This window comes from Urocitellus parryii (genome assembly GCF_045843805.1).
Source record: "Urocitellus parryii isolate mUroPar1 chromosome 13 unlocalized genomic scaffold, mUroPar1.hap1 SUPER_13_unloc_5, whole genome shotgun sequence".
NCBI lineage: Eukaryota > Metazoa > Chordata > Mammalia > Rodentia > Sciuridae > Urocitellus > Urocitellus parryii.
Genome location: NW_027551773.1, coordinates 196,491 through 216,285, shown reverse-complemented (window position 1 = coordinate 216,285; position 19,795 = coordinate 196,491). Strand labels below are relative to the sequence as shown.

Sequence of the window (19,795 nt, the reverse complement as noted above, 5' to 3'; positions counted from 1 at the left end):
TCATCTGCTGAGCCCAGGAACAGGAATAAAACTCCCTCGGTGCCCTCCTTTCCATGGGGTGGTGCCACCTGTATTGATCCTCAGCCAGAAATGAACCCGGTGAAGTCGAGGCAGGCGCCCAGGGCCGCTGGAGAGAGAGCTGGCAGATAGCAAGGCTTGCTGTGGCCCTGGGGACCAGCATGGCACAGGATGCTGACAGACCTGGTACCTGCACACCTACCTGCCACACCGTGAGGACTAGCAGTGTTGTGATCTATGAGACTGTGTGTGCAGGTCCATGTGGGGAAGCTTGGGCATTTGTAGGGGGAGTACTGGCCATTAAACTCAGGGGCCCTCAACTACCTAGCCACATCTCCAGCCCGATTTTGTGTTTTATTTAGAGACAGAGTCTCACTGAGTTGCTTAGTGCCTTGCTATTGATGAGGCTGGCTTTGAACTCACGATCCTCCTGCCTCAGCCTCCCAAGCCACTGGGATTACAGATGTGCGCCACTGTGCCCGCTCCCTAGCTTGGGGCATTTTCATTTTACTGTTGTTGATTTGGGCTTTGAATATACACAATTGTGTGTGAAGTGTGTGTGTGTCCATGTCTCCATGTCTGTACAGACTCTGCTCATTCTGCAGCTGCTGGTGGCAGAGCTTGGGTCTGTACCTGACTGGCATGGCTCCCATGAGCTCTCGCTTTCCCACACCGACACACCTCCTCTTGTTCTTGTTTGTTTTAGGGCCACCTGTGCATCTTACAACAAATCACTCAGCTGCTGGGACTAAATTTGCTGCTATGGAATTTTTCATTTTAAAAAGAATCAAACTATGGTATCAAAATTGGTTTTGAGAACAACAACAACAAAAAAAAAAACCCAAACTTGAAGCACCTGACCTCCCGCACATAGTAATTTCTCAGTGAGTTGCCATGTTGCTGTAGAAATCATCAGCCCTGATGTGCCTAAACAGACCTATGAGAAATTCTGATGCAAATTCAGAAAAAGGCTTCAGAATCAGTTTGTCACATTTGATAGCACTTCCCAGGGAGTTTTATATTGTACGGGCAATTTAATTTCTCCTAAGTTGGGGTCTTCAACCATGGGACAGTGTCATGTTGCCTAGGGACTTTCCCCGAACACAGCGTCTGCATCCTTAAGAGGCTTGTTAACTCTCTTTCTGCCACTTACGTGTTGACCTCGCCTACTTCTGGGGTGTGGGCAGGTAATCGAGAGCAGGGCTCCTCCATAAGCAGGTAAGTTGCTTGGTTTAACCACCGGAATCCCACCCCGGGCAGGGACAGCAGGCCCAGCTCTTCCCCAGCTGATGGCCGAGCCCTGTGCTATGGCTGGTCACCTGTGCCGGTCTTCCCTGGCCACACCTCCCTGAGCACCTCTGTCGTGACCATGGGAAACCTCCAAACCAAATATCATCTCCCTTTGGTTCCAGCCCTGCATGTGGAAGAAAAGAAATCATACCTTCAAGGAAGTGTTTCCTCATCAAATAGTGTTTGGTGGTGAACTTAGTGCTCTAAGCCCCCAGGGTCTCACGGTGAGAGGCTCCTTAGGTCTCTGGTCACCGTGACAGCCTTGCCATCCACCTCTGCCCTCTGAGTCTTATTTTGTTGGTTGTTGTTGTTTTGTTTTTATTTTGCTTTTTCCCTCCCCCTTTTTGTCTGTTTTGACCCATCCCCCCCTCTGCGCAGGACTGTGGCCCTGATCATGTTAGCCACCACTCACATAAGTCACAACAAGTTAAGTTTTGTGGGGCTGAGGTGGCATCAGATGAGCAGATGAGTGCACGGTGAAGGAGGAAATTCAACAGCTTGACACAGACACCCAGGGGGAGCCGGGTGGGCCAAGGAGCTGAGAGCTGCAACACCCCCTAGGAGCGGCAGAGGGAGGCATCCGTAGAGACAGGAAGGACAAACAGGACATGGGGACAACTAACGAGCTCCGTTGCCTACTCTTTCCTTAAATCCTTACCAGGACGGTTAGAAGGAGGAAGGACACTCAGGGCCCCTTCACAAACCTGGCGTGTTTATATTTCTTTTATGGTGCTTTTTCAAGTTTTATTTTACTTTTGAATGGCACATAATGGTCATGAGTGTATATGGGACACCATGTGGGGTTTCTTGGGGAATGCCCTCAAAGGCCGGGAGGTAGGTTTCACTCTTCCCTTTGTCACTGATAAAACCCTGACTTGGGCAACAATGGCTACTCGAAGCCAGGCTTCCTGACTCGCCTGCTTTCACCTCTGGACACACATGAGCCGGAAGCCTCAGGTCCAGGAATTAGACTGGCAGGGGGGCTTGGCAAGGGCACCTGGAGCCGACAGCTGCTTGGCCAGGAGAAGGGGTTTGCAAGGTGGAGCCTGTGGGAACTGGGGGCTTAAGTGACCCATTCCTCTGTCCAGCAGAAATGTCTAGAGTCTGAGCTGCATGAAGACAGCTGCAGGCACTGTGGACATGGCCCAGGACAGAAAAGACAAGTCAGCATCCACACAGGATGAACACACAGAGCTGTGGCCACTGTGAGGAGGGCCGAGGAAGATCAGGGGCTAGAGATGGAGCAGACAGGGCGGGGTCTAAACAGCAGGTCAGCCAGGCCCCTAGTGGGAACTGATGACAGGGAGGAATGCATCTGTCTTGGGGATGAACATCGGAGATAGAAGTCAGGAGGTCTGGCTCCCAAACCTGTCCTTCCACACTACAGACTGTTTCCACTCCAAAGGAGACAGAAAATTTAAGACTTTGGGAATTTCTTATTGCATACAAACCCCTGAGGCAGGAGTGTGTCTGGAATGTTCTAGAAACATCAGGGAGGGCCAGATGGGTGGCTCACACCTATAACCCCAACTGCCTGGGTGGCTGAATCAGGAAGATGTTCCAGGCCAGCCTCGGTAATTTAGTGAGTCCCCAAGCAACTTAATGAGATGCTGTCTCAAAATAAAAGGGTTGAGGATGTGGCTCAGTGGTTAATCAGCCATGGGTTCAATCCCTAGTACCAAAAGAAAAAGAATAAAGAGCAAGGGGACGAAGAGAGAAGGAAGGAGGCAGACAACAGGAGGCAGGCCTTGTGCCTGGAGCAGAGAGGCCAAGGTGAGACTGCGGGACAGGAGAAGTGGTGTGAGCAGATCCTGAAGGCCTTGTAAGCAGACATGGTGAAGACAGACGAGATCTGGCCCATGTCTTCATGAGTCACTCCGGCTGACAGTGGAGAATAGAGGTGACAGGGATGGGAGCAGCTGTGACCACTCTGATCTTGGCCCAAGCCATGGGGAGGAATGGAGAGGAGGTGACAGCTCCAAAGCTGGGGACATCTCCAGAGTGCTGTCCAGTCTGGTTCTGCTGGCCGAGTGCTGCTGCAGCCAGTGGGCTCCGTGCCTCTGTGTGCACCCCTGCACCCTGCTCCCATCCTCAGGGCCGTCACTGCCTCTCCATGAGAACACCACAGCTCAGAAATCCAGGGCCCTGCTCAAAGCCCCTGCAGCTTTAGCCCTTGGTCTGGCTCCCAAACCTGTCCTTCCACTCTACAGACTGTTTCCACCCAAAGGAGACAGAAAATTTAAGACTTTGGGAATTTCTTATTGCATCAGCATAAATATTATTAAATTTCCCACACACTCAGATTTTGTCTATTTAAAAAGACTATGAATCTTTCCGTTTTGAAATCAAGATGGTCAGGATTAATGACACACCATAAAATTTTACAGGCAGTCATTAGTGCCCGCGTGGCTCCTCGGTGGCTTGGCGCTCCACTGTGGCTTGGGCTCCACCTTCTCCTCTTCGTCTTCTCCTCAGAGCAGGATTCGGCATCGCTGACCAAGACCTGGGGCTGGAAGGAGTGAGGTGGGGATGAGTCATCGTGAACCTGTGTTTTAACCTGGGCAGTGACAGTGGGACCTCACTGACATTTCCCCTTCCCACAGGAGTGACAGCCCGTCTCATTCTCCTGTGCACACATCTCCCCTTGATCAGCTCCTTTGCCCCTCACCTTCCTCCCAGCTCCTTATGATTTACTTCAAAGTCTAAGTCCTGCACAGACTGCCTCCTGGCCCCGTCCCAGCGTTGAATTCTCTTTCTTGGATTGTCCTCAGTATGAGCTCACTGAAATGATAGATCACCACAGTGGCTGAGAAGGACTCCACCTAGCCAGGACAGAGGACGAATGTGGCAGAAACTCACCCAAATAGTTAAGGAAAGAAACTCACCAAATAGCTATGGGCACGTGCTCAGGAAAGCCAGGCCACCATCAGCTTCAGGACAGCTGGACCAGAGAACTTCCTTTGGTTCTTCCCTTGCATGTTGTCCTGAGTGCGCTCCCCTACTGTAGGCTTTGCCCATCTGGTCAAGGAAGATGGTCACAAAAGCGCCCGTCTAGCACATGATGGAGGCAAGAGGAAGCATCCCTACCAGCTCTGGCAGAAAAAGCTAGAAACACTGTTTGGCCCCAATTTCAGCAAGTGCCCATTGCTGAAGACATCTCTGAGGCCAGAGAAATGGGTTCCGTTTGCCAGAAGTATAACCCTTGTTATTCTGTTAGCACTGGCTGACTGTCCTGGGACAAGTGGGGCAGCTGACACAGAAGGGGTTAGAGGCCAGGCATGGTGACTGATTACAGGGACCCCTATAATTCCAGCTACTCAGGAGGTTGAAGCAGGAGGCTCACAAATTTGAGGCCAGCCTCAGAAATAGAGAACAAGACCCTGTCTCAACAAATAAATAACTAAAATAAAAATGAATAGGGGTGTAGGTCAGTGGTAGAGTGCTGGCCCAGCATGCACGAAGCCCTGGGTTTAATTCCTGCTACCACAGAAAAGGAAAGGGGATTAGAAAGCCTGCTTGGTAAACAAATGTTTAGCTAGCATCCTTCATCATGGTTCTGCCAAAGTCAGGTTGCATATGCAGCTCAAGACTTTATCCTAAAGAGAATGTAGGGTCAGGAGGCCAAGGGCAGGACTTCTTTTCCATTGTAATTCACCTAGCCACCATGTCTTAAGTACCTACCGTGGTGCTAGGTACCCATGGACGGTGAATACACATAGACTCTGCCCTCAAGGATGTGGTCTATTGGGAGAGGGGCCTCTTGAAATTGCAGAAATTAATCAATTTACATGACTCTCCTCAGTGCTAACCAAGAAAAAGGAGAAATAGCCCCAAGTGCTAATACTCTGTCTCTTGAATTGAGTTATTTTTCCTAGGCAATAAAATTTGAAGATTGCAATTAGTTAACCATCATGAAGACAAATCTTCAAATATGTCTTTCTCTGTGGTGACATTTAAAATGCTTCCTGCTCTACCGAACAGTCAATTGGATTTCCCCCCCATCTTTCCATAAGGGCTAATTGCTAAGCAATTGATTGAATCCCCTTTTGTTACTGTGTAATTTACTGACCTGGCCCCAACAACTGCCTTGGCGTTTCTCAGTTTGCTCGTTTTGGTCACCTACAGGGCTGGTTTGAGGTGGAGATGTTCTTATTTGTTTAAGCTGTTCATACTTGAATCGGTTCAATTGCACAATGTAGTGATTCGGAGCAAGGGCTCAGAGGACACAGGACAACCGGCCCAAGCCTTGGGCCTGTAGCTGTAACATGGGTTGCGGGTAGGACCCCATCTGGTGAGGCGTGGCGGAGGCCATGTGAAATGGCCCTCCTCAGGGTTCTGCACTGCTGGAATGTGCTCAGCTTGGTCAGCAGTCTAGGCCCCCACTTTCTCAAGGCTGCTGCTGACGTGTGCCTGTGAGAGCTTGAACACGGTCCTGAATGCCAGTCCTCAGGGTGGCAGATGGGCACAATTCAGCCTCCCGCTCTGAAGGAGGTTGCCAATGTGATGGGGCTGGTGTGAGGGTGAGAGGAGAGAGCAAGGCCCCTCGGAGCGAAGCCACCCCAGGACGGAGCCAACACAAACACAGGATGCTGGACATCTGACATGGCATCCCAACATGAGCACCGTCCTCACCTTCGTGCCTCCTGGGGACTCTCCCAGGAGGCTGACCCCTTGGGACTCATATTAAAGGACGGCGGATCTTGGTGCACAGCCTGTCCCCTTCCTTCTCACAGCGCTCAGCTGTGTCCCTGGTTTGTCAGGGACTGCACTGTGGGAGACTGTGGGGCACAGGAGGAGCGACGGTCCTGCCCCAAGCTGTCCAGAGCCGTAGCCTTTGGAGGATCTGTCCAACAGGGTCCTGGTGCGCTTTGCCATTTTTAGATGTTTTCGCAAGATCAAAGGTCACACCCACTGCTTGGTGAGGTTCCCACTCGTTGGAAAACACAAAAGACCTCACGCTCTGAGGAAAGTCATTTCCCCAGAGCTGAATCCAAAGAAGAGATGTCTGTCCAGGTGCCATAAACCAGCAGCCTGAATCTCCTTGTAGAGTGACCAGAAGCAGATTTGACAGTGCCACACAGCGGCCTCTACTAACCTGCCCCAGGCTGTGGATCCCGAGAGGGTGACAGGCTGTGCCCACACTTTCATGGTGACCTGAGGTGTGTGTGCAGGTGCACTGTCATTCAGACAGAGGTCCAGGACAAGGTGCATCAGGACAAGCACTGGTTCAGACTCAGAAGAAAAACTACATCTAGAAGAGGAAGGGCGGATAGTCTTTGCAGAGTTTAAAAGGTAACAGGGTCTTCAATCCAGAACCACGGGAACCATGGTTAAAAAAGAAGGACTTATTGATGTGCTTGGACTTGTATTTAGAGATTTAGCCAAGACAGAGCCATCTGGGGCATGCACGTGGGGTCTGCCTCCAAAGGGCACATGGCCTCGTGAGTGGAGGGCCTCCGCCCAGACAGGAGGTGCTGTGAATGCAAGAGCCCTTGGCACCCAGGAAAATGCAGAAGCTATGCTTGAATAAAAGGCAGCAGGGTGTCCTTGCCGACGCCCCCCTCCCCCACTGCACCGGCTAGAACACGAGCCATTCAAGAAGCTAGCTCTTTGGGGCTGGGGATGTGGCTCAAGCGGTAGCGCGCTCGCCTGGCATGCGTGCGGCCCGGGTTCGATCCTCAGCACCACATACCAACAAAGATGTTGTGTCCGCCGAAAACTAAAAAATAAATATTAAAAAAAAAAATTAAAAAAAAAAAAAAGAAGCTAGCTCTTTACCTGCACAATCTCACGCTAATCTTCCAAGAAAGCCTGGGGAGGTGATATCCCTATTTTTACAACAGAGGAACTGAACTGAGACTTAGAGAGATTTAGTGAGTTTTCTCTGACATACAGTTAATAAATGACTGAGCAAGAACTTGACCCCAAGCCCTGCACACCACCTTTATGCTCTGACTCCCTTCTTGTGATGATAGTGCAAGGATCATTGGCTTTTCCCTTCTCTCCATAGGGAGGGGTCCACTCTTTCCGAGCAGAGCCCAGGTTGTGTACAGGTGGAGGGACCTTCTCCCATTTTCTCTGAATCCCAACCATTTGCACATGAGTGAAATTCACGTGCAGAGTGTTCATGGGCTACTGCGTCACCTCCTGGTTCCAGCTGCTCCTCTGACTACAGTCACTGGCTCCTCTTCTGCCTCCCCTGCCTCTGCACCAAGCAGCGGCAGAGCAGGGACTCCAGCCTGGTGTTCTGCATGCTTAGATTTGATTGACAGCTCTGGTTGCAAAGCCCACCTCAACCATTTAGCGTCTTGCTTCCTTCTACGGGAAGTGAGGCTAACAGTGTCTATTTAGATTATAAAAATTATTATGAAAATATAAGCAAAGCTCCTAGTAATGCACTTGTCCCAAAACAGGCACTTAACTAATATCAATTTCTCCCTCTTCTTTGCCTCTTCCTCCCACAAAATAGAGAGCTACAGAGATGCTATCATCTGCATCTGAGTATTTATAGTTTGAGTGATTCTACACTTTGCAATCCCTCAAAGACTATTGATCCCAATGATTAAAAACATGGAGACTAGTTTCGCCAAATTGTACCTTGTGGGTGTGGCCCTCAGATGGCCTCGGGCCTCCTGCCTTCCGACTGCTGCCCTTGCTGTGTGTACAGAGGGATTTCCTTCCTTCCTTCCTTCCTCCATTTCTCCTTCCTTCCTTCCCCTTTTCCTCTCTCCTTCTTGCTGTAGTGTGTGGATTAAGCCCAGGGTCTTGCACATGCTAGACAAGTGCTCTGCCCTGGGCCCACATTTAGGGATTCAGGTGCACCCTGACATGGTCACCAGGACTCCCACCATCTGGGGTTCTCCAAGTGAGCACCTTGGCTTTTAGGGCTGTCAGGGTGAGGATGGTGTTAGCAGGGCAGCCCTAGCATAGTTTTTTTTTTTTAATTAATTTATTCTAGTTTGTTATATGTGAGAGCACAATGCATTAAAATTCATATTACACATATAGAGCACAATTTTTCATATCTCTGGCTGTACACAAAGTAGAGTCATGCCATTCATTGTCTTCATATATGTACTTAGGGTAATGAAGTCCATCTCATTCCACCATCTTTCCTACCCCCATACCCCCTTCCTTCCCCTCCCACCCCTTTGCCCTATCTAGTGTTTGTCTAATCCTCCCATGCCTCCCCAACCCCATTATGAATCAGCCTCTTTATACCAGAGAAAACATTGGGCATTCTGTTTTTGGGGATTGGCTAACTTCACTTAGCATTATAGTCTCAAACTCTGTCCATTTACAGTTATGTAAATTCCATGATTTTATTCTCTTTTAATGCTGAATAATATTCCATTGTGTGTATGTGTGTGTATCTCCATTCATCTAATAAATGGGATGAATTCAAACTGAAAAGCTTCTTCTCAGCAAAAGAAACAATCAGTAAGGTGAATAGAGAGCCTGCATTTGGGGAGCAAACTTTTACCCCACGTATATCAGATATAGTACTAATCTCTAGGGTATATAAAGAAATCAAAAAGCTAAATACCAAAAAAACAAATAACCCAATCAACAAATGGGCCAAAGACCTGAAAAGACACTTCTCAATAGAAGACATACAATCAACAAATATATGAAAAAATGTTCAACATCTCTAGCAATTAGAGAAATGAAAATCAAAACCACTCTAAGATTTCATCTCACTCCAGTCAGAATGGCAGCTAATAAGAATACAAACAACAATAAATGTTGGTGAGGATGTGGGGAAAAGGAACACTCACACATTGCTAGTGGGACTGCGAATTGGTGCAGCCAATATGGAAAGCAGTATGGAGATTCCTTGGAAAACTCGGAATGGAGCCACCATTTGACCCAGCTATCCCTCTCCTTGGTCTATACCCAAAGGACTTAAAAACACCATACTACAGGGACATAGCCACATGGATGTTTATAGCAGCCCAATTCACGATAGCTAAACTGTGGAAGCCCAGGCATAGTTTTAAAAACAAAACCTGTGTATTCCTGTCTCCCCACAGAATGCTCCTTCCCCTAGAGGAACTGGTGGGGACCAGGAAGAGCAGAAACGTAGATGGAACCATGTCTGGCCCCCGAGCTGGCGTGGGTCACCCTCCCATTCAGGGCTCTCTCCTGTAACAGCCACTTCCACTGCCCAAACAAAGAGGGCCAGATGTGGCTGGCCAATTTGTCCTTGTCCCTTTCTGGGATAAAAAGAAAATGACTTAACTGAATCTTTTTTTCTTTAAAATGAAAAGAGATTTTAAAACATTTTAGTAGCAAATAGCTGTCTTAAAGTAGGCGAAATAGGAATCCATCTTGCTCCCCTGCCTTCCCAAAGTGGAGAGTTGGGAGAATCCCATGGGAACAGGTAGGTGGCAGCACCAAAGGGGGGGTTTGGGGCTGTGTCAGTCACCACTGGTCAAGAGGTCAGGAGCCCCTCATCCACTGTCCCTGCCGTCCCCTGTCTCCATGCACATCCCTCCAGCATTGACCTATTGCAGTGGAGTTTTAAAGCTAATGGCACTATCTTCCCATATAGGTAAAAAATAATTGCATAAATGTTCAAATAGAGATAATTATAAGAAGATTCTTTCTGTTTGTTATCCCACCTTGGAGAATCTGCCCCAAGGAACAATTCAAACTGCAGAAAATGTTTTTTTTTTTTTTTTCAAGAAGTGTTCTTGATGGCTTTATATGCATTGTTCACAATTTCAACAGCCAAGCACCCATTATTCTTAAAATGGTGGTTAAATGATGGTTCTTCCCCTAGAGAAACTGGTGGGAACCAGTAAGGATAGAAACAGAGATGGAACCATGTCTGGCCCCCGAGCCAGCGTGGGTTACCCTCCCATTGAATATTAGGCAGCCCTTAAAAAGTTGGTGATAATAGTAGAAGAATGCTCATGACACAATACAAAAATAATGTGAGGATATTTTATACTTTAATGCCGTTCCTGGCAGAGCCCATCAGGGATTTCTAGAGGTACAGACAAGCTTATTCTGACATGTATGTGGAAAGTCGCAGGCCTAGGACAGCTAGACAATCTTCATGAAGAAAAGCAAAGTGGGCGGGCTGGGTCTAGCTGATGTGACACTGTGAAGCACCGGCAGTCAAGGCGGTGGGTGCAGCGGAGGGATGGATGTGTAGGCCAGTGGAACCAAACAGAGAAGAGAAATGGACCCACGTGAGCGTGCCCATCTGACCCTCAATCAAGGCGGCAAAGCAACTCAGGGAGGAAGGCAAGCACCCTCAAGTGAGCCGGACAACGGGTGCCCAAGGCAACAAGAGCCTGAGCCTGAGCTTCATATGAAGGCCAATTCAGAGTGGACCATGGCATAAAAGTAAAGTGTGGAACTGTGAAATGTTTAGGGGAAAAAATGGAAGAAAATCCTAGGGATCTGGGCCAAAGAGTTCTTAGACTTGACCCTAAGAGGACCCTATCAAATTGAAAAGCTTTTGCTCTATGAAAACTTCCTAGGAGAATGACAAGATAAAAAGTAGGAAAAAAAGATTTACAAGCCATGTATCTGACCAGGGATTAGTGTATAAAATATATAAAGAATGCATTGAATTCAAAATAACAACAAAAAAACCAATGAACTAAATTAGAATATGGGTAAAAGAAATAAATAAACATTGCACCAAAGGGGTTATGCAGATGGCAAATAAGCACATGAAAAGACATCCAAACTCATCAAATGTGGAAGCAATGCAAATTAAAACCACAATGAGGTACTATTACATACTTATAAGTATGTTAAAATTTTAAAATGATAATAATAACAAATTCTGGTGAGGACACAAGGAAACTGACCACTCACATACTGAGATGAGAGTGTAAAATGAGACAACCACTTGGAAAACCAGTGTGACAGTTTCTTATGAAACTAAAGATATGCAATGGCCAGGGGACCCAACATTGGCACTTCTAGGCATTTATTTGAAAAAAGAAAAAAAAAAACTTGGTATTTACACAAAAAACATGTTTATAGCAGTTTTATTCACAATAGGGAGAAACTGAACACAACCCAGTTGTCCTTCAACAGGTGAACAGTTAAACAAAATCTGCCACATCCATACCACGAAATACCACGGAGCAAAACAGAAAAAAAAATTAATGAATTATTGATGCACACAGCTTGGGAGAATCTACGGGGAATTATGGAAAAGATCATCCATTCCATAATGGTCTATGATTCAATTTATCTGTTTTCCAAATGACAAAATTTTGGAAATGGAGGTCAGATTAACGTTTGCTAGAAGACAGGATATGAGGGGACAGGTGGCCTATGGGGGAGAGGAGGAGGTGCTTATGGAAAGGTGACATCTGGAATCTGGGGGTGATGGATACACAAACCCATACATATGGTAAAATTGCATAGAACTAAATGCATGTGCTTGTGCACACACACACACACACACACACACACACACACTGCAAATACAACTGGAGGAACCTGAGTAAGATCAGATGTTAGTAGGTGAATTGTGACTCTGTTAGTTTTGCAAGATGGTGCTCTTTGGGAAACTGGGTGAAGGGAATTTCTTGAAACTGCATGTGAATCTACAATTATTTCAAAATAAAAAAGTAAAGTTAAAAAAATTATACACACACACACACACACACGCACACACAGAGTTTTGTGTATTTAAAAGACCAGAAAAGAGTCACCAAATTGTCATGACTATAAAGTAGACATTGAGCATCTTAGTTTTTGACTTTTCACTTTGGTTGGTTTGTCAGATTTTTCTAGTGTGCATGTGTTAGTTTCACAAAATGGAAAGAAAAGCAAACTGCCTTTTTTTTTTAAGTTCATTGCCAAGAACAACTATTTACAGTCCTGTTTTTAGTTTATTCGGAAAGTCCCTTCATTCCTCTCCTGTACTTCAAATATAAAAATAAAGCATGCACACACACACACATACACACACACACATACACGCGCGCACACGCACAAAATCACCACCTGCTTAAGATGCTCAAGAACCATTGTGTTAGACTCAGTGTCTGAAGCTCAGAGTTGATGATTTGCAGCTGCAGGTGTCAGGAGACTTGCTAGGCTGGGCAGAGATTGGGCCTGGGGAGGTCATGGAGTCCAATCCTTGTGGTTTCTGTGTGTGATTCTGGTGTACCCCAAGAAGGTGCATCTTGGTGAGTAGTTTCAAGAGTGAAGTGTTGGAAAGAGACAATAACGCAGCAGGAACTGCTGGGCAATGTGTCCCTCCTGCCTCCCCTCTGCACTACCCTTTGATGCAGACATAATTTGAGGAGCCCCGAGCACAGGAGGGGTAGAGATGAGTGCAGCGTCTGTTGTGGGGGAACAGTCTCCAGAGCCTATAAAAGATTCAACTCCTGCCTCCCCTTAGGAGAGGTATCTAACCAGTATTAATATTTTAGAATTACTAGAAGGTAGACGAGAAGCCGTTATTCATCACCAGCACCTCCATGGTACTAAAATTAAATAATGGATTTTTTTAAAGACAGAATTGCGAGAGTTGTTGAACTATAAAAAATATTCCTCTCTTGGGGATGTTGCATTTTTTGCTTTTATCTTTTCTTCTCCTCTTGAGAACATTTTGATTTACTTCTGTGATAAGCTTATAACAACTAGAGAACTTGGGAGGCAGAATGAGCTTGGCTGGGGGAGGGAGTTAGGCAGTTTACAAATGAGTCTGGAAAATGTGTTTGGCTTCAAGTAAGAAAGTGCTGGGGCTGGCCAAGCATCCGTCTTCCATTGTCGGGGGGCTGTACAGGCATGCACCAGGGCCGTGGTGCCCACAACAGTAAGAACCCGCAGTGCCATCTGGGCTCAGGGTCTGTTCACAGGAACCTTGCAAAGAAATGCCAGCCACCACTTCACATTCAGCCAGACCCTGGAGATAGCCCGCCTGGCTGCCTTGTGCCTTCTGAGGCGTCATTTCAGACAGTGAAGGATCAGGGGGAGGGCGGGAGAGTGGAATTGACCATCATCTGGAGTTCTAGACTGGCCCAGATGACCTCAGAGGGTTCCATTTCTAAACTAACTGTGCAATCCCTTAGTGACATCACTTGGCTGAGTCTTCCCCACCACCCCACCGCCGTCTGTGGCAGGGAAACCACATACTTCATGGAGCACAGTAGGGGGGAGGTGGCCAACTGGGCTCAGCAGAGATCCCTAGAGACCCTTGCCCACTCGATGATGCACCTGTCCTCAGCCCTGCCCACCTTCAGACTCGGGATCATAGCAGCTGGGACTGGGGAGGGACCGTAGAGTGCCTCTGGCACTGATGCCTCCAGCGCATTACTATGGGCAGACAGTGTCGACCTGGGTGCCACGGGGCAGCCTTGTCCATCAACAGGCCACTGTGCCACCAGCAAACGCCCCTGGGTGCATGAGCCGAGCCTGTTCACTGGCATCAGGTGGCTTTTCTAAAACAAGACTAAGACAGTCTCTTCTGCTGTCCTCAGATGGTGCACCAGACATTACCATTGGCCCACCTTTCTGTCTCCAACCACTCACGGGCCTGTCTGCTCACCCAGGACAGACCTTCTCTCAAAGGTGCCCTCTACACAGGGTCTCTACCTAGCCCCACAGCCCCATGGGAGAGAGTCCACTGTATCACCATCTGTTCAGGGGTCACCACCAACACTGCAGTTGCTGGGCAGGTGCCTTTGCCCAAGGTCATCTTGGGGGATTAGTCATCTCGCTTGAGAGAAATCTGATGCCTATTCAGCTCCCTACAGAGACTTGTAGATAGAGCTCCTCCCGAAATTCTTCCCAGAGCCTCTGTTGGTTCACAGCTGGTGTGATCTTATCTTCTTGAAAGCCCCTTATTACAGCATGCCTTAGAACCAGGCACAGTAGTGCATGTCTGTAATCCCAGCTCCTACAGAGAAGGAGGCAGGAGGATCCCAAGTTTGAGGCCAGCCTGGGCAAATTAGTGAGACTCTGTCTCAAAATAAAAAGAGCTGGGGATGTAGCTCGGGGGTAAAGTACTTGTCTTGCATGCACAAGGCCCTGGGCTCAATCCTCCATAGGTAGGTAGAAACATATTTTTAAGAATTTATAATCTTCTGAAGACAAAGGTATTCAAGCAAGTTGATTTCACTACATCCATGGGCCTGTTGATATTCAGGAAGAAACCTGCCCTATTCTTGAAAGTGTGTGTGTCATTGAGATCATTGAATTAGGAGAATGACTCAAATCAACTTTGTTGGAGGATGTGAGCCTAACTCATGGATGCAAGTCCAAGAAGCAGAGTGGATCCTCCCCAGAGATTGACAAGGCATTCTTGAGCATCTTGGCTCTGCTCATTGGCTCATGCACTCTTTCTCTTTCTTTCTGACCCTGTGGTCTCTTGTTTCAGCTCTCTTTACATAACTTCCTTATTGATTAAAAAACTATTTGAGCGTCTACCATGGGCCATGCTCGCTGCTCATAGCAGCAAATGAAGCAGAATCCCTCTTAACTCGGTGCTTATACCTAAATAGTGAACAAGACAACAGACATGGATGTGCAGGAAACATGTCAGTTCTGTGAAGGAGAGTCCACAGCAGGGGATTGAGCTGGAGGACAATAGGGAAGGAAAGACCCCGCTGCTTGTGATGGGTGGCCAAGGACGTCCTCTCTGAAGAACTACCGTAAAGTGACATTTGAGGAGCATCTGTGTAATAGCACGTACAGACATCCATCTGGAAAGATCCTGGTGGATGAAAGGCATTGACCAGGCCTCATGTAGGAAAGGAGTGTGTGCTAATTTGGTGTCAGAGCGAAGTTGGAAACCAAGGGTGAGGAACAAGATGAAATCATAGTGGAGAGATCATCCACTCTCTTCCGTTTCCCCTGAAGACTGTGTTTCTTGCCATGGACTTATGGTCCAGTAGGGTCTCACCCAACATGGCAGACCCAACTTCCAAGCCAATATTTCCCTTAGGATCCTCAGTCTCTGCCCCAATCCTGAGCTTCCCAAAGAGAGGATCTGATCAGATAGGCAGACTCTGCCTTTGAATAGGAGCCTCTGGGTCAGAAGGCAGCAACCAGGGGCTGAAGTAGAGTAGAGACAGGCCTGAACATGGCACCCTGAGGGGAAATAGCAGCAAAATAGAATGAGAGGGTGCTTGTGGACACAGGATGAAGACAGGCAGAAAGCAGGCGATACGCTGAATTTTCCCTGACTTTAAGGGGATGAAGGACCCTTGGCAGCTTTTAATCAGGGCAGGATCCACTTGTGAGCAACAGTAGTTCCTTTAGAGAATGAAGAAGCCCAAAGCTGTGCCCACATCCTCCTAAGCAAGTACATAGCAGAGAATATCAGGCTTTCCGATGAAAAGGATTAAAATTGTCAGCCTTTCTCAAGCCTGGTGGGACCAAGGGACTGACCGACCGACGCGGGCCACCCCGCTCTCCTGGCCGCCAAGGCGGCAGGTGCAGGGCGGTGCGGAGAGGCCTGATCCCTGCAGCACTGGCGCGCAGCGTTGCAGAGCAGAGCAAGCCAGACGCACCAGGACTCCTGCAGGCTCCCGCGATTCGGGTTGCCGGTGCAGGTCTACTCCTGCAAGGGACTTTGCATCCTACTGGGAGCCTGTCTGCAGGCGTCCCCCATCTTCCAGTCCCTGGAGCGTGCCGTCACTGGAGTCCTAAGTCTCTACCTGTTGCGCCAGCTGTGGACAGCTGAAACGGATAGTGCCTGCTGTAAAGCATCTCTGGGTGAATGAAAAAGAAAGAAGCTCATGATTTCTACACATGACCCAGGAGCACCTTGGCTGAGGATTCTGCATCTCGCCAATCCGAGAGAGTGGTTTCCCAGAGGGTGCTTGGCTTGTACAACCAGAGAACAGGATTCTTCTCTTCTTTCTGGCCACTCAATGCCTATGTGCACTCCACGTTCCAAAGAGGGAAGAAGGGCGAAGCTTCTTGGATGACAATGGACGTTCTACTGTGCAGGATGAGGGCAGAGTGTGTGACATCACCACCACAGGGGTGCCTCGTGATCGTCCTCTTCCCCCTTCCCAGCCAGCTCTCAACTTCCTGGATCCATAATGGTGTTTGGTGAGTTTTTCCATTGCCCTGGACAAGACGAGGAACTTGTCAACTTGAACGTGGGGGGCTTTAAGCAGTCTGTTGACCAGAGCACGCTCCTGAGGTTCCCTCACACCAGACTGGGGAAGCTGCTCACCTGCCACTCTGAGGAGGCCATCCTGGAACTGTGTGATGATTACAGTGTGGCCGATAAAGAGTACTATTTTGATCGGAACCCCTCCTTGTTCAGATACGTCTTGAATTTTTACTACACGGGGAAGCTGCACGTCATGGAGGAGCTGTGTGTGTTCTCCTTCTGCCAGGAGATCGAGTACTGGGGCATCAACGAGCTCTTCATTGACTCCTGTTGCAGTGGTCGCTACCAGGAACGCAAAGAGGAAAACCACGAGAAGGACTGGGACCAGAAAAGCAACGACGTGAGCACCAACTCCTCGTTTGAAGAGTCCTCTCTGTTTGAGAAAGAGCTGGAGAAGTTTGACCAGCTCCAGTTCGGTCAGCTCCGGAAGAAAATCTGGATTCGAATGGAAAACCCTGGGTACTGCCTGTCTGCCAAGCTGATTGCCATCTCCTCCTTGAGCGTGGTGCTGGCCTCCATAGTGGCCATGTGTGTCCACAGCATGTCGGAGTTCCAGAATGAGGATGGGGAGGTGGACGACCCTGTGCTGGAGGGTGTGGAGATCGCCTGTATTGCTTGGTTCACTGGGGAGCTTGCCATCCGGCTGGTTGCTGTTCCCTGTCAAAAGAAATTCTGGAAGAATCCTCTGAACATAATTGACTTTGTCTCCATTATTCCTTTCTATGCCACATTGGCGGTAGACACCAAGGAAGAAGAGAGGGAGGACATTGAGAACATGGGCAAGGTGGGCCAGATCCTTCGCCTTATGAGAATTTTCCAAATTCTGAAGCTGGCCCAGCACTCCGTAGGACTTCGGTCTCTGGGGGCCACGCTGAGACACAGCTACCATGAAGTTGGGCTGCTGCTTCTCTTCCTGTCTGTCGGCATCTCCATCTTCTCCGTGCTTATCTACTCTGTGGAGAAAGATGACCACACATCCAGCCTCACCATCATCCCCGTCTGCTGGTGGTGGGCCACCATCAGCATGTCCACTGTGGGCTATGGAGACACCCATCCTGTCACCTTGGCCAGGAAGATTATCGCCAGCACGTGCATCATCTGCGGCATATTGGTGGTGGCCCTTCCTTTCACCATCATCTTCAACAAGTTTTCCAAGTACTACCAGAAGCAAAAGGACATTGATGTGGACCAGTGCAGTGAGGACCCACCGGAGAAGAGTCATGAGCTACCTTACTTTAACATTAGGGACATTTATGCACAGCGGGTGCATGCCTTCAGTACCAGTCTCTCTTCCGTGGGCATCATGGTGAGCGATCCCGATTCCACAGATGCTTGGAGCATCGAAGACAATGAGGATGTTTATAACACCGCATCCTTGGAGAATTGCACAGCAAAATGAGCAGGGACATTTGTGCCTGTATCTTGTGCCCCTTCCTGACATTAGGTTAACACAGCTTTATAAACCTTAATGGGTTTGTTAAATTCATTTAATTCTCAGGGCATACCTTTTAGCCATAGTTGGACATTCATTGCTGAATTCTGAAATGATAGAATTATCTTTATTTTTCTCAGTGAGGTCAATGAAATGCCTCGTTCTGAAATTTATTTTTTACAAGAGAGAGTTGTGATATGGTTTTTGGGAAAAAAAAAGTAAATGATATTGGGTGGGAGTTTTGTTCCGGCTTATGCATCATCCTGTATTTGCCATTTACTCACATTGAGCTAACTGTAAATTACTGACAAGTAGACTCCGAGGTCCAGCTGATGAAGACTACATGCATGTAAGATCCACAAAATGAGACAATGCATGTAAATCCATGTTTACATCCTAGACATGGAGATTAGGAGCTTAATAAACTTCCTAATTCAGTATGGAGAAAAAATAAAATAAAATAAAAAAATAAATAAAATTGTCTATATTTTTTGATGCTACTTATGTTTCCAAGCATCAGTCTTGCCATTGAAATTTGTCCTGAATTAGAAGAAGTAAGAGGAGACCTGTTGGAACTTTAGGGAAGTGCAGGCTCCTGGGACTCCCAGGGAGGAGCAGCTCACTGCTCCTGCTGATTGCTTCCCAGTGGGAACAGCTCCAGGTTCATAATGCTGATTGTGTTACGTTGCTTTTTCTGAACTGTGGTTCAAATGAGTCCATAAATATTTGGTTTAACCCTCTTTGGGAACCGTAAAAAGTTGAACTGATGGAGGAGAAAGGAGTGAGTGGAAGCTGGAAAGAAAAGTTGACCAGTTCATAAGAGATTAAGTCTGTCTATTCCAACAGCGTCCAAGGGCAAGATTAATTTATTATCCTTTTAGATGGCGGAACACATGCCGAGAGCTTCAAATTGTGCCATTACCTTGACAAAGCTTGGGGGAGCAGGGAGGTGAGAGCATTTAGAGATGTTGCTGCCAGGAATTTGATGTACAGAGGAAATGGGTGACCCTTCAGATACATATAAATCTGGAAGCCAGACATTGAAGTCCCTAATCCTGGCTCCACCACCGACACAGACTTGAGATGAACATCCCTCAGTCCTCTTGGAGGGGTGCCGCTCAGAGAGTCCACATTGGGAGCTTCCCCATTGGTACTAGGCTCTGTTATTCCCATGGGCACCCATGTCCAGCCCAGCATATGCCCATCAGTTGACCACATGCATATGGCTCAAGGCTGTGGCCTCTGAATAGTTTGGTTCCAATCCAAAGTCGTCATCTAAGCTGACGATGACTAAATTTTGGAGACTCCATTTATCCCTCCATAAAGTGGAGATTAACATCAGTACCTATCTCAACAAGTTGTAAAACTAGATGCACTAATATGTGCAAAGTGCTTAGAATAATGTGCAGCAGATAACTGGGTTCAATAAATGGTGACCTGTGTTGTCATCAACAGGCATAACAAGAATACTTTCCTTAAATTATTCAGCATGCTTGTGTTCCTAGGCATCCTAAACCCTTGCCATACTTGTTTTAGGACAGGCATTGCTCTTGTTTTGCAGAAGAAGAGCATGAGGCTCAGAAAGGCCACACAACTGCCCATGTCGGGAGCTCTGACCTGGGGCCGACACGACACCTGTCTCACGTTCTCTGTGTTTTAGTCAGGATAGGTCAGGCTCTGCTGTGGGGATAAGAAGCCCCAGATTTCTGTTGACCAAGGTAACACAGATCAGATTGAGCACCACAGTCACTGAGGGTTGTGCTCACCATTGTCTTCATTCCTTATTTGGGACCCAGGTCAGTGAAATCATCACTACATAGAGATTACTTGTCAGCACGGGGAGGCAAAGGGACCTTGGATAAGAACACAAGAGCTCTTGAGGTTTTTGCGAGGAGTAAACCAAAGTGACACATGTCACTCTCACACTTCATTGACCAAGGCAA

The 19,795-nt window shown here is 47.7% G+C and overlaps 1 protein-coding gene across 1 annotated transcript; it reads left to right on the top strand.

Moving 5' to 3' along the window:
- The first annotated feature begins 16,343 nt into the window (after positions 1–16,343).
- On the top strand, positions 16,344–17,911 carry LOC144251443 (delayed-rectifier potassium channel regulatory subunit KCNS3-like). The gene has a single exon (XM_077794355.1). The coding sequence runs from the start codon at positions 16,344–16,346 to the stop codon at positions 17,817–17,819; it is 1,476 nt and encodes a 491-aa protein (XP_077650481.1). The 3' UTR covers positions 17,820–17,911.
- The last annotated feature ends 1,884 nt before the right edge of the window (positions 17,912–19,795 follow it).